We start from the raw sequence: 14,558 nt of genomic DNA on the forward strand, positions 1-14,558 counted from the left end.
CTCATCAGCCTCACATCATCATGCAAGTACTTGAAACCACACCGTGAACCCAGAGCGCGCATTTCCATCACCAACACCGACCAGCATCATGACCGGATCACCGCAAGCCTTGGGCATACTGAAGTACACCGGATCAGCGGCCAATGGGCCCGTGGAAGACTGGTTTCGCCTCCTCGAACGCCACGCATCCGTTGCATCTTGGTTGGAACAGGATATGGTTGTCAACTTCAATGAATATGTCACCGGTGAGGCATTTTACTTCTACGTCACGCACATTGTTGAAAACAACGAATCGTGGGAGAAAATCAAGGAAGAGGTGACCAGTTGATTTAAAGTACACGTTGCAGACTCCCTCATTATCCAACAACTGGAGACACTGCAACTGGGTCGCCACAGTCACCCACAGTCTCCACGTAGCGATCATCATCACTACTGACCAAAGCCACATATGACTAGATCATCGCCAACTTCCCCATACATCCGAAAAGATGAAGCAGAAGCACACACCTAACATAATTCCACCGCACAAAGTGGACAAAGTAAAGCCTCTGTTTGCTGAGCGATATCCAAGTCGCTCTTCATTGAGCGCAAACCTTCTACCAGGTTCCTTCACCATGCAGAAATTGCCATTATGCGCGTCTTCATCATACATTCAGTACTTCTTGTACATGCGGGCTGCCACCTAGTTTCAAGTCCCGCGATTCTTCTATGAAGCTCAATAATTCACACTCGCATGAAAACTTAAATTTTGTTGAGACAGAGCCATCACTACAAGCACATGATGAAGCTACATCCGCTACAGCATTGTCTAGTGATTAAAAATCCAGGATTCCGAGCTGCATCAACTCAGATTACGGTACCATTCACACCAGTCAAGGAAAGAACACAGCTATTACTTCCAGCACTGACATGAAGCAGACTGCCTTCCCGCGAAGACAACAGAAGAAAACCACAAACAGCATGCGCTCTTTTCACAAGGAAGGCAATGCACTTTCAGCGGCTACGGATGGGCCATGTCCAATTGGAGACCAAACCACTTCGCAACACACAAACTTTCTTCCGGGTACAACAACCTTAAGAACCACTGCCATTGCAGAAAATGGCACAAGTCTTAAGCGTCGCACACCATCAACTGACAGTAGCACCCATTTGTCATGTTGCTGTAGCAGGCTCAGAAGACTCAGACAGTACTTTTGCCACCAAACAGGCCTCCCAAAAGCATGCAGTGTACCAGCTATCCACAGATCACCACGTCTAATTGCGAAACAAGTCAGACACATATTCTGATGGAAAAGCTACCTCAGCAGCTCTCGCAACAACTTCAGAAATATCAACATAAACTCTCTCAGCAGTTTCACTCACCACGATGGCAACTTCAGCGCAGGCGACAACGAAGAGCATCGCCAAAAACACAGATGCGACAAGGAACCCGTGAACTCGCTAGCCAACCATCAGAAACGAGACGATTCACGTGCCAGCGGTGCATCTCATGTGAGCGCAATATCTCAAAGAAAACTCGCAAAATGCATCTTTTTGTCCGCACTAGCTTCGAGGGCAACCATCGCTCCTGCTACTTCAAAGTGCTTGAACTGTACTCAGTTGTGTCAAGAGCTGGATGTGTATGACAATCAGTGCTCACAATTTGCATCGCATGTAGACGTCGTCCGGATCGCAACAGTCAGGCCCATCCTCCAGAGTTGTGCTGGTCGTCACAGGACTGCAATAGCTTATTCTGAACTTTAAATAGTATACAGAGTTAAATCGGGACATTGGACCAGCTGCACCTTTGGATATTTGGTTAAATTGTAGTCTCTCATTGCTCCCTCTTGTGTTGCTTGCTGCACACGCTCTTTTGAGGGGAAGGGGAATGTGTAACGGAGGACAGAAGGACACTGTCTGAAAGGAGAGGTAGACGAAGACTAAAGGCAGTGTTCGGGCGACATTGTTTGTCTCCGTCCGCAACCACCTGCTCGCGTCACACACAGACACACACACACATATTGTTACGCAAATGAAGGATTACGAACTGGAGACAATTTACAGAGTATATTTACAAAGGATAACTGCAGCGCTTTCCAGTTCAGCCAACAGCTCGAAAGCCAGAGAGCATTCGTCGTCTTCGTCAGAGCGCTCGCATGCATCGTCCACAAGGAACATGCAATATGTATGCATGTATCATTATCCCCGGCGGCAGAAGCACCGTCCCGATGGGTCTAAATATCGGTGATAACAGGAGAGTAATATGGTTTGAGGCATGCGACATGCACAGCGTCAGTGGAATTCAGAACAGATGAGGCACTGGTACCTACTGGGCACTGGTACCTACTGGTACCTACAGTACTAGTATTTCGTACGTAACTGGAGTCACAGCACGCAGCACTTGATATGGGTCTGTGTACCGAGACAATATATATATATATATATATATATATATATATATATATATATATATATATATATATATATATATATATATATACACAGGATTTCCCAGCTAACTTGGGCCAAGATTTTAAAAATACCCCAGAGCTCTAGAAAAATCGTACCGACTGCATAGTAGCCATAGTCTTATGTATTTACGGCCAGTATTACAGCCAGTGCAGCAGAAGCTGAAGATGCTGTATTCACACAACCAAGCAAGTCATGATTTGAGCTTGCGGATTGCGTATCACATGATCATACGTCACCCGTTCCCTCAGTGCTTTGCGATACAGTGGAGGGCCAAATAAGCGTTCATATTTTCAATTCGGTCGCATTTGCTTCATCGCTGCAGTCCATGCAAGGGCTTCTCTGTCTGCGCTGTCATCCTCTGCCATGTGAATGCTTGCTGCAAAGTGATCCGATTCACGTCCTGTGTCACGTTTCTGATTTGTCTGCTATCACGTCTGTCATGCGAATCCAGCTTGATCATCATCACCAATGAAGGGTAGGAAGGGGGGGGGGGGGGGAGAAAGAGCCACTGAGTGAAGGTACGACGTGGATGAGTCGTGCATCCACGACTTGTATGCGGGGACTTCTTTATTTTTCCCTGAGATGTTGTAATTGCATGTTATACACGGTGGCGGGTTATTCGTGGAAAATACTAACGTGTTGACATAACTCGTGAAATAATGCTTATCATGTAGAGTATAATATAAGTGTTATCCACAAGATCAACTGCGAAACGGCATGACAAATGGCAGTCTAAATGGTCGCCAGACAGAAAACTTCAGTGGACATAGTCTCCCAACAGCAGCCAGTTTTGTCTCTCCAAAACTGTAGAATTGGGCTTCAGCAGATATGGTTGCATCAAGATTGCAGAAATTGGTTAGTAGTTTTTGATTATAGATACTTAGGCGTTGGTATTACATCTTATCTCTTCAATGAAACAGTCACATCGCCTATATTTAGAAGGAGGCCACGAGGCAATTGGGTTACCTCTGGGGAACGAAGCTTCAAGGGTAGTAAAACTACTCACATACAAAACTTATGTAAGGCCTATAGTCAAATATGCGGCGGTAGTCTGGGATCCACCCACACATGCAAACATAAGCCAACTCGAAAATGTTCCGCGGAAGATAGCTAGGTTTACTTTTAATTCATACAGTTCGAAAATGTCACCAACTGCTCTTTGAAGTTCTGCAAATCAAGGGTCTCTACAAATAAGATGCCATCACGAAAGGCTCAAAGCCTTTTATCTGATATATCATGATTTGCTTGGAATTAACAAATATGGTACATATATTTCAAATCTGTTGCAATGTGCCGCACTCGTTCTTTTGATTCCAAAAAGTCAGTGATTTTTCTTGCAGAACTAACACTTTTAAGAACTTTTTTCTCCCCCAAACCATTCACAAATTAAACTTACCCGGAGATTTGAGTGTTCTTGTCTTTCTTCTTTCACAGCTGCGCTGGATAACGTTAATTGAAAACAATCACAGGCCTACACGGTACACGGAGCACAGTCACAGCGCAAGCTGGAGGAGCGGCTCCATAGGAGCTTCGTATTTGGCGGCATGCACTAGAGAGTCTTCATAGCGAAGTCTCTTCGCATCGTTTTTACAAGAACGATCTGAACTGTCTGCCCAGCATTGACGGCGAGCTGTGACTAGTGCTGCACTCTGCACAGTGGTCTGCTGAGCCCAATGGTGCCTGGTTGCAGCCACTCGTCTAGCTCTACGATTTGCTTCTTCAGCAGTGGTTCATATAGCTTGCTTGTGACATGTGGCACACATGTCAGATCCCTTGACCTATGGCACAATATGATGCTATTGATGATGATGGTGATTACTTGGCATCACTTTTGAAACGGGGTGGTGACAAATATTTACTTAGCCTGCGTGAGTTAACTAGGTCCAGCTTCGTGCAGCGTGCAATTGCTACATGCAAATGCTACATGTCAGGTCACTTGGTGGAATACAATGCAACTCCAATGCAAAGTTTGCATGCATCGACGCCTGACACCCCCTGATGCGTCCTCCCCCCCTGTAATTTTTCCGGCCAGCACCCTGCTCCCATTTATGCCTGGCACATCGCCTATGAAGAAAGGCACATATCCTTTGAATGCCTGCCCCAGACAAGTTCAGTATGGTGCACGTGTACAGGCAGACCAAGGGCCTGCTGAAGGTAATAGTTGTGTTATTATGCACCTAGCATGGGAAACTTAACAGAGAATAATGAAACCTTAGACCTTAAACGATGGCGGTGTGACAGCGAATGCATGATGACTGTACAACTACAATGGCGTGACGATGATGGCATGACGAGAGTCAGATGACAAAGTTAGTATGACAAAGATAAGACAACTACATTGGCATCATGACTACGGGCACACTCCTAGTAGCCCAAGCTATGATACAACTTTACCAACTATGCCAGTGTTTTTAAAGGTGTGATGATGGCGTCATGACAAGTGTCGATCGCTTAGCTGGAATGAAGACGATTAAGTGACCTCAACGGCATCACGACCACGAGCACAGACCTAGTGGCCCAAGGTGGTAGACAGCATGGGCCACTGGGTTGGCTTAAGAGGCTAGATAGATGATGAATAACATCACGATGCCAAAAGTGAGGGGGGTGCTTAGATTTGAAAAATCTAAAATGACCCCCCCCCCCCCCCCCCGCTTTCTCTTTCTTTTCACAGTGATAGATATCTCGACAAGATGGGCGCGAGAAATAGCATATTATTTGGCGAACATTAAAAAATATATACCTAGGTGCAGACAGTGAACCCACCGCTGTGTGGGCAATGGTCGGTTCAGAGCAACGTGCACCCGCCACGCCCACTTGACAACACGCTGATAGAGTTATCGGGATCGCTTTCGACCGTTTTAGGGAGTGGCTTAGTTTTTAGTGTTTTGTGCCGCCATCTGTCATGTAGCGTCGCATCGCGATGCAAGACATGGCCGCCTGGAGCGGCATGCGCCCATCCAGGTGGCCGTGCGCAAGAAGCCAGAGATCGCGCCGCCGACACCGCACCACATTAGGATTCCAACGGCTCCAGCTCGACGACAGAGTGAGCAAGCGCACTTGGCAGCCTTGTCTACACGCTCTTTCTCGAAAAAAAAAAAAGGGGTGCTTAGATTCGCATGCAAAGTTTCGTCCAAACTTTTTTTGCAAATATAGCGGGGGGTGCTTAGAATCTCGAAAATACAGTAGATAGATGGACAGATGAATGGACTGACAACAGGTGAGGTAGGCAAAGAATTCTAATTGCATTAAAGAAATTATAACTGAGTAAGACTTGTCCGCACTTAACAGTTTAAAAGGGTACAGACACATGCAGTTGACTCCTGTTAATTCAATCTCGATTAACTTGACTTTTCGCTCAATTTGAATACACAGAAATGTCTTGGCAAGAAACTGTACATTGCTATGAAAAGAGAACTTGTTTAGTTCGAAAGCGAGAACATGTTACTTTAGGTAATTCAACCCCTACAGCTGCCCCCTCGTATGCACAGCAGGTACAAAATGTTTGAAAACATGGGAAATTCAGCAGATTGTGCTACTGGTTCCCTATGGGATGACATCGGCTGCTGCAACATGTCTTGATGTGATGATGTGGACTTGTGCTTTGGCCTGGGCGATGTCTCTTTTGATTATTTTTGTCAGCACTGATGACAGTGTTGAGGTCTGTAAGCCACTGACCAGTGCCAACATTTGTGGTTATTGCAATGCTGTATTGAAGTAGTCTGTCGGTGGCCACAGACTACTCGAAGCGAGAAAAGAAAGATTTTAATCTATTTGTTTTGCCACTGTTTGTTCATACGACCAAAACTTCTGCTCCGGCAAGGGTCAAATTAACGGTAGCCGACCATACTTTTGAAAATGAAGTTACATGCACTCATAAAAAGATGGTACTTAGCAAGTATGGTGGTTGGGAAATCTTCAGAGAATATTTAATTTAATACTCAAGTTGGTTTCTAAATGCTGGGCATGGCGTGTTCAAGGTTACTGTAGCATCATGACACAGCAATGTCTGCTGACATCGTTTAGCAATTAGGCTAGCTACGGTGAAGTTCCTCATAAAAGAAATGAATTGTAAGAGTGCTTCATGCATTTCTTCTGGTTGCACTTGCGTGTACTAAAATTGGTTTTGAAATGCTGGACCTGGTGTGATCAAGATTACTGAGACTTCGCGGCACAGTAAAATCTGCTGATGTGTGGCAAATAGGCTAGCTACGATGTTGCTCACAAATATAAAATCGATAACAAATGTGCTGCATGTGTTTATTTTGGCTGTGTGTACATGCAGCAGCTGTAGCATTTGCAGGAATTTAGCAAGCCAGGATATCATGATATCACGATATAGCCACCTCCTGAGTACACAAGCCGAAACTAGTTCATAGGCTGTGTTCCAATATTTGCCATGGACTGCATTGTAGATGGCTAAGCAAACAGTGGCCATCTTAAGTCTCATTACAATTCTGATGAAGCCATTGAAGAAGACAACATTGAAGTAAAAAAAATGATGCAGATTACTTTGCTGCCCATACAAAGTGGCTGCTGAGCAGAAGAATTGAAAACTGGATTGGAAGGTCCTCAGTGCACAAGGAAATGTAGTCATGTTTCCTATGCACCTAATGTACGAGACGCATTTTTCATAGGTTCACATAAGCAAAGAGTTAAAATACAGAGGTAATAATTTCGTTTCACCTTGTGGTAGCATCACATCGAATAGGCGCCTTTCAGGCGGTTTCAGATGCATTTCATTACTTCCGCTCAGAGCTCTTCTTGGCTGTCTACTATGTTGACTGTCTGCAATGCTGGCCGGAATTGGAGAACACCCATAGAAACAAGTGTTAACATAAAATGTTTACCGCACTCTTACACTCACGAGTATATTGTCTAGGATGTAGAGTGCTTGCGCCTTCATTGACCACAAAAAAATAAGAAAGGTGGGGTGGGAATGTTGGAAATGTCATGTCATGGAGTATACCCCATCAAGATGGAATGAGCTGTGTTTGAAGCAATGCTGTCTGTGTTGCTTCATTTGCAGCTCGAAGACAATTCACTACCCTGCAAGGAGATGTTCAAGACAACCTGACGCATGTCCTAGGTGGAAGCCAGTTTGTGCAGTCCCACGTGTTTGCGCCTTACAGCTACCACCTTCGTGAGTTCTTCCTTGTTCATCTTCTCTTTTTTAATTTTTACTCAATGGCAAATTGTTCTGCCTCCCGATGTCTTTCACCGAAATGCTGCCTTTCGCATCACTCACTGAGTGGTCAGTTGTGATGTCAAGTCAACAATACCGATACACGTGCACACAGGTCAATGACACCCACGACACTGCAATTTGACTTGTAATGACTGGTTTCCTGGAAAGCTTATAGACGCCACGAGAGACACTTATTACCCTCCACGGTAGTCTAGTGGCTATGGCATTCCGTTGCTGAACTCTTGAGGTCATGGGTTCGACCCTGGCCACATCCTGATGGGGGTGGAATGCAAAAACCCTCGTGTACTTAGATTTAGGAGCACGTTAATGACCCCCCTGGTGTTCAACATTGATCTGAATCCTCCCATTACGGAATGCTTCATAATCAACAGATCGTAGTTTTAGCACGTAAGACCCTTTTAGAACTGTGTCACTGCTTTTGATAGCCCCTTTAGTCAAGAATTGCAATGGACTGTTAATAAGTGTGTCAGTGTTTCATAAAATTATAGTGAGGTGCAGTAGATTTCTTTGAAAGGAAGGGATATTGATCAATGAATCAATAACCCAAAAGCAATAAAGATAGTAAAGCAGTCTCCTTTTGCATTTTCTAGTGAGTCCTCACAATTTCAAAGTAAAAGATGTAATTTGATGTACGGGCAATCATGTCGCATTTTCTACAGAAAAGAACTGAATTGCCGACTTTAAGCACTGGCAAAAGGTGAAAAATTGGCTGAAGCCATTACAGGGAAGCAAAGAGAATTCCTTCACCATTCATGACAGAGTGCGACATGTCAAACATCCTTCAAACATGGCAGTGCATTTAAAAAGAAAAGGTATATGTAGCAAAACTGTGCATGCTAAAGTAACATTGTGTAAGCAGAGGGTTCAGTTTACCCACAACTCAATGTCCGTGCTCTTTCCTTGCCAATGCTGCACAGGAAGTGCCAATAACATGTCACGTACACAAGTAAATGTGTGTGCTGCGACTGAAAGAAGTAGTCAAGGGTGTTGAATAAGGAGCAGCTTAAGAAGAAGCTATGAAGCTTGGAAACATAACTTAAGAAGTGATGGACAACACCGCAACCAGTGGCACAGATTGTAGGTCAACATTAAAGGGACACTAAAGCGAAACAATAAATCAGTTTAGACTAATGAAGCATTGTTTGAGAACCCTGCAGGCAGACATTTAAAAAGATAGTTTGATTATTAGATGAGAAAATGAAGGTCCAAGTATCAGTATTTGAATTTCACGCCTAAACCCCAGCACTGGTACGTCAGTGTGACGTCAGGGATTCCAAAGTATGTTTTAGCATTTGGGCCGCGTTGGCTAAGTAAATGTTCCCAAAACTTGCCATGCTTAATACTTGGTTCCTTCAGATACACAATGTAGTCAATCTGTACCGCTATATATAATTAGTAGGCCCTAGAAGATGCCATCAAAATCCAAGACGTCACAGACCCCAGGTGTGGGAACTTAAGTAGGCGTCGCCACCCGTATTTCGTTCTTGCGCATTTTGTGGCTTACCAAACATCTTATCGTTGTAAGAGTGGTGTTTTTGGTGTTGTAGAACGGTAATTTACTGATGCAGAACAAATCATTTTTCACTTTAGTGTTAAGTACCAACAGCGACGAAACTTAACTTTGTCTAAATTGGCAATAAATGAGTAGTAATATACTACCAAAATTGGTTGAAGACGAAATGTACACTTTTCAGTGAAAAAGCAAAAGAAAATGTTTTTTGATGTCTTAGCACCCTACACAGGTGCATTGTTCACAATGAACGAGGTGCATGACTGTCATTGTTATGCACATGCCAATTGACACATTTGCATATAATTGGAGGATGGGCCCCCGTGAATTTGCCACACAATAAATTTTGCTAGAAACCTCTGGAATGTCCATCTCATACAATTATTGTTTCATCAATTTACGTACAATGAACAAAACGCATTGCAATGTAGGGATGCCACGACTGCCCGGTGCACTGACTAAGAGACACGAACTGAACTCAACTGGCTGGCATGTCCAAAAATTTGTGGAAGACAATGCTCTGTATCCTACAGGGGGAGGCCCCTGACATTATCTTTAATGGACATTAAAAAGATGATTTATGGCGTTCATAATGCAAACATATCAAAGAAAAAATAAGTCCAGCAGAGCGTGAAGGAGCATCCTTCACTCTCTGCCTGTCCCTTCCTTCAATATGCGCATGCTGTGAACACCATTGAAACGAACTGTTGCCAACTTGCCTCAGCTCCCATTCCAAATTATTAAGTTATGCTTGTTCCGTTATGTCCAGTTTAGTGGGAGATAGTGCACTAGACTTTTGTTACATGGGAGTGAACTGGGTTTATTAAACAGTGGGGTACAATTAAGGATACTGGAAAAGAACTGAAACCTGGGCAAGTTGGCATACATTTCTCTTGAGGACCAAGTGCCAACAGATGAAGGATGACCGAAGAAAAGACAAGCATTGGCTCTCGTGCTTGTCTTTTTTTCAGTCTTCCATAGTTTGTTGGCACTTGGTCCTCAAGGTGAAGGTATAAGATGAGTAAGATAAGTATAAGATAAGATGAGAGAATGTATAAGGTAAGAGTATGTAAACGGCTGAGGAGATGGAGGGCCAGACACAACTTGATATTTTGTCTGCTTGAAGTTTAGAGGTGGAGAAGGGTTGTAGTGATGGAGGAAGCAGGGTATTCAGAGGGAGCACTCGGCCAACTGGTAACTTCACACTGGATGGTGGCACTATCTCTCTGTCCTTGTTGTAGCAAATCTCCAACACACCATTGACTATGACAGCATGACGTCACAGGTTTGACTCATGGCTGGCTGGGGAAAATGCAAAACTGCTCGTGCTTTGTGCTTTTGGTACAATTTTAATTGACCCTATTATTGTAGCATTATCATCCTACCATTACCATAGTCAGTACTGCCTGCCACGACTGTGCGAGCATGGAGTTTACCAGGCTTTTGGTGTGTATTTCCCACTTCTGTCAATATGCTTTACGAGGCCGGTTTCTGTGATTGCATAAGAACAAGGCAACTCCTGGCTGCCTGCTTTGGTCATAATATGCACTTCCTACTTGCTCACTGTTGTGACAGCAAAAATTAAATGGTGAAATCAGCCTTGTCTTAGTCTCAAGGAATGCTGAAGAAAGTATTAGTTATATTTTGTCCTTATTTATAGCATAAAGATCAGCTGTTAGGCCAAAGAAGAGACACCACTGATTTGCGAAAGTGTTTCGATTTGTCTATGATTTGTCTCTTCTTTGCTGGCATTTTTTCTTCATGATGCTCAGTTTCATGTACACCGTCCCCGTAAAACTTGTCACACAGTAGCAGCAAGTACCAAGAGCACGGTAAGTCATGTGAATGCACAGTCATGGCAGCCAGTAATGATGACAGAAGGATGGCAATGTTTCACTAAAGCACTCTAATAACCACAGGTGGTCAAAATTGAACCAGAGATAAACAAAAGCAGACCTTGCACCTGAAGGAAGCTGATAAAGTTACATTTATCTACCAATTATTAGCACTATAACACAAAATAAAGATTTTAATACATTTTTGGTGCAAGACCCAACGGGCCCTTTGAATGTATAAGTGGTGGGCAGTGTTTGGGATAAGGTCATGGATCTTGCCAAATTGATTGTGTGTCTTTTCTAGCACTCTTTTGTGAGTTGGACACTTCGAAAGCACCTGTGCCACTCAACAACAGCAGCGGGCAACACCGCAAGGTGCCGCACAACCAAGCTCCAGCAGTCTCACGTAGAGCTCACAAAAGGTACGTAGGGCTAAACAGAGTTTTTTACATATGTACTGGCATAACATTTGCCACTTGTCTTTTATATTTTTGCATTAAATGAACACCTAAGCTTTCTAAACCATAGAAGAAATACTGGCTAGTGTCACAGCACAGTAAATAACTTGTTAAAGTATTACTTGCTTCTATGAAACAATTCATGGTTTCGGCACCAAGCAGGTGCATGTGTCACAACGTCATGATACTCTGGTTGGTTCTGTTCCTGAGATTGCTGCGTCTGCCACAAGCAAGCATAGCCTGAGGAAATGTTCAGAGTCTGTGCCAGCACTGATGCACCTAAGACTGACAACCGGATCAGAAGCATCTACCACCTGTTTTAAATAAAGCATATCAGGTAATTTTGAGACAGTAGCCCTGGAAGACTTCAGCACATTATATTTAGAATTTTTATTCTCTTCTGAGAGGCACTTGTGGCAGGTTATGTTGCTCGCTGACAAACAAACAAGAGCCAAACAAGAGCGTCAGGCGAAAACTGGTTGTGGGGGCGCCCGTCGTCATGACGAAATTTCTGTAGCGCTTGTTCTTGCGTTGTAAGGGAGCAAGCTAGTTGCCGACATTCTTCTGCATACCAGGCGGCTTCGGAAACCGGTGTACCCCCTGATAAGTCGGGACGGCAAGGGAGAATAGTGTCAATGGGAAATGATGGTTCGCGGCCATATAGAAGAAAGAAGGGAGAAAAGCCCGTCGTTGACTGGGGTGCCGTGGTGTAGGCGTACGTGACATAGGGAAGGATGAGGTCCCAGTTGGTGTGGTTGGAGGCGACATACATCGAAAGCATGTCGCCAAGAGTTCGGTTAAAGCGCTCTGTCAATCCGTTTGTTTGCGGGTGATATGCGGTGGTACAGCGATGGATGACGCGGAATTCAGCGAGAAGTTCTTGAATGACATCGGTGAGAAAGACGCGACCTCGGTCGCTCAGGAGTTCGCGGGGAGCGTCATGACATAGAACGAAGCGATGAAGCAGGAAGGAAGCAATGTCACGAGCCATCGTGGCTGGTAGAGCGGCCGTTTCTGCATACCTCGTGAGGTGGTCTACAGCTACAATGACCCAGCGATTGCCAGCAGCTGTGTATCGCAGAGGTCCGTATAAGTCTATCCCAACCCAGCCAAAGGGCCGCGAAGGGCATGGCAAAGGTTGCATTAGTCCAGAAGAGCGGCAAGGATCAGGCTTGCGGTGTTGACATTCTGTGCAAGAGCGAATGTACTTTTGCACAAATGTGTACATACCACGCCAATAAAACCTATGACGTTGTCTGGTGTAGGTCTTGAAAAGATCAGCGTGTGCGCATTGAGGGTCAACGTGGAAAGCGGCGTATACATCAGTGCGGAGCTGCCGAGGTATTACAAGCAGCCATTTGCGACCGTCGGAACTGTTGTTACGGCGATAGACAATTCCGTCGCGGATGGCGAAGTGCGAAGCTTGTCGGCATAACGCTCGGGATGGTGGGTGTGCAGGTGAATTAGAGATGTAATCTATCAAAGATGAAATCCAGGAGTCCTTGTGCTGCTCCAAAGCCATGTCGACAGAAGCGAATGGGAAAAGTGGGTCGTCTAGGACAGACACACTGACAATGTCGGCGTGGACAGGCGAGCGCGAAAGAGCATCGGCATCGGCATGCTTCTTGCCTGAGCGGTAGCCAAACCTGATATCATACTCTTGGAGCCTCAGTGCCCACCGGGCTAGGCGGCCACAGGGATCCTTGAGAGACGACAACCAGCAAAGTGCGTGGTGATCGGTAACGACATCAAAGGACTGGCCGTACAGGTATGGGCGAAATTTTGCGATGGCCCAGATGATCGCGAGACATTCTTTTTCCGTGACGGAATAGTTCGGTTCAGCTTTCGTCAGAATACGGCTTGCGTAAGCAACAACATATTCTTGGCAGCCGGGCTTTCGCTGGGCGAGCACAGCGCCAAGACCAACACCGCTAGCATCCATATGGATTTCCGTGGAAGCAGTTAAATCGAAATGGCACAGTATCGGTGGTGTTGTGAGCAGGCGACGTAGCGTCGCGAAGGCATCGTCGCAAGTCGGGGACCACACGGAAAGATTGGAGTCTCCCCGAAGAAGCTCTGTCAGAGGTGCCATAATCGAAGCGAAATTTCTAATAAAGCAGAGGCCAATGAAACTGCGCAAGTCTTTTAGAGACGTTGGCTTCGGGAATTCTTTAACAGCACGGAGCTTAGCGGCATCAGGGAGAACGCCGTCCTTCGACATGACATGTCCGAGAATTGTCAGCTTGCGTGCCCCAAAGTGACATTTTTTCAAATTTAGTTGGAGGCCAGCGTCACTGAGACAGCGTAAAACCTGCTCCAAGCGATGAAGGTGAGTAGGAAAATCTGGTGCGAACACTACTACATCATCCAAATAACACAAGCATGTGTTCCATTTGAGACCTCGAAGAATAGTGTCCATCATCCGCTCAAAAGTCACGGGCGCGTTGCAAAGTCCGAATGGCATCACACGAAATTCGTATAAGCCATCTGGTATGATGAAAGCAGTTTTAGGCTTATCTTCTGCAGCCATAGGCACCTGCCAATAACCAGAGCGTAGATCGAGGGAGGAAAAGAACTCTGCACCTTGTAAGCTGTCGAGGGCGTCGTCGATCCGCGGCAATGGATAAACATCCTTTTGGGTTATTTTGTTTAGGCGACGGTAATCCATGCAAAGGCGGATCGAGCCATCCTTCTTTTTAACTAAAACAACTGGCGATGCCCATGGGCTGTCGGACGGTTCAATGACACCACGCTTTAGCATGTCACCTACTTGCTCATCAATGACGCATCGTTCTGTCGACGAGACACGGTAGGGTCGCTGCCGTAGCGGTGAGTGAGAACCGGTGTCAATACGGTGACATACAGTCGTCGTTCGGCCCAGAGAAGTGCTATGGCTTTCAAAAGCAGGGCGAAATTTCTCGAGGAGACGGAGAAGGTCATGGCGTTGCATGGGGCTTAAGGCGTTGTAGATGACGTGGCTGAAAACGTCTTCAGGCGATGTGGCAGGTACGGGACTACAGTAGAGGGTGTTGACCGCTGACAATCCAACAGGAAGTTCCGACGTGGTAATGGTGTCGTAAGGCTCCACGGTGCCGAGA

General features: G+C 45.3%; 1 protein-coding gene across 1 annotated transcript in view; it reads left to right on the top strand.

Annotated features, from left to right (window-relative positions):
* LOC142583361 (FAST kinase domain-containing protein 1, mitochondrial-like) overlaps positions 1 to 14,558 on the top strand; it is a 67,072-nt gene that overhangs the window by 41,498 nt on the left and 11,016 nt on the right. Inside the window, exons 6-7 of the mRNA XM_075693788.1 lie at positions 7,478 to 7,591; positions 11,307 to 11,424. Of these exons, the coding sequence (XP_075549903.1) occupies positions 7,478 to 7,591; positions 11,307 to 11,424 (232 nt within the window). The remainder of the gene's footprint in view (positions 1 to 7,477; positions 7,592 to 11,306; positions 11,425 to 14,558) is intronic.

Source organism: Dermacentor variabilis, chromosome 5, assembly GCF_050947875.1.
Source record: "Dermacentor variabilis isolate Ectoservices chromosome 5, ASM5094787v1, whole genome shotgun sequence".
In the NCBI taxonomy this organism is placed as follows: domain Eukaryota; kingdom Metazoa; phylum Arthropoda; class Arachnida; order Ixodida; family Ixodidae; genus Dermacentor; species Dermacentor variabilis.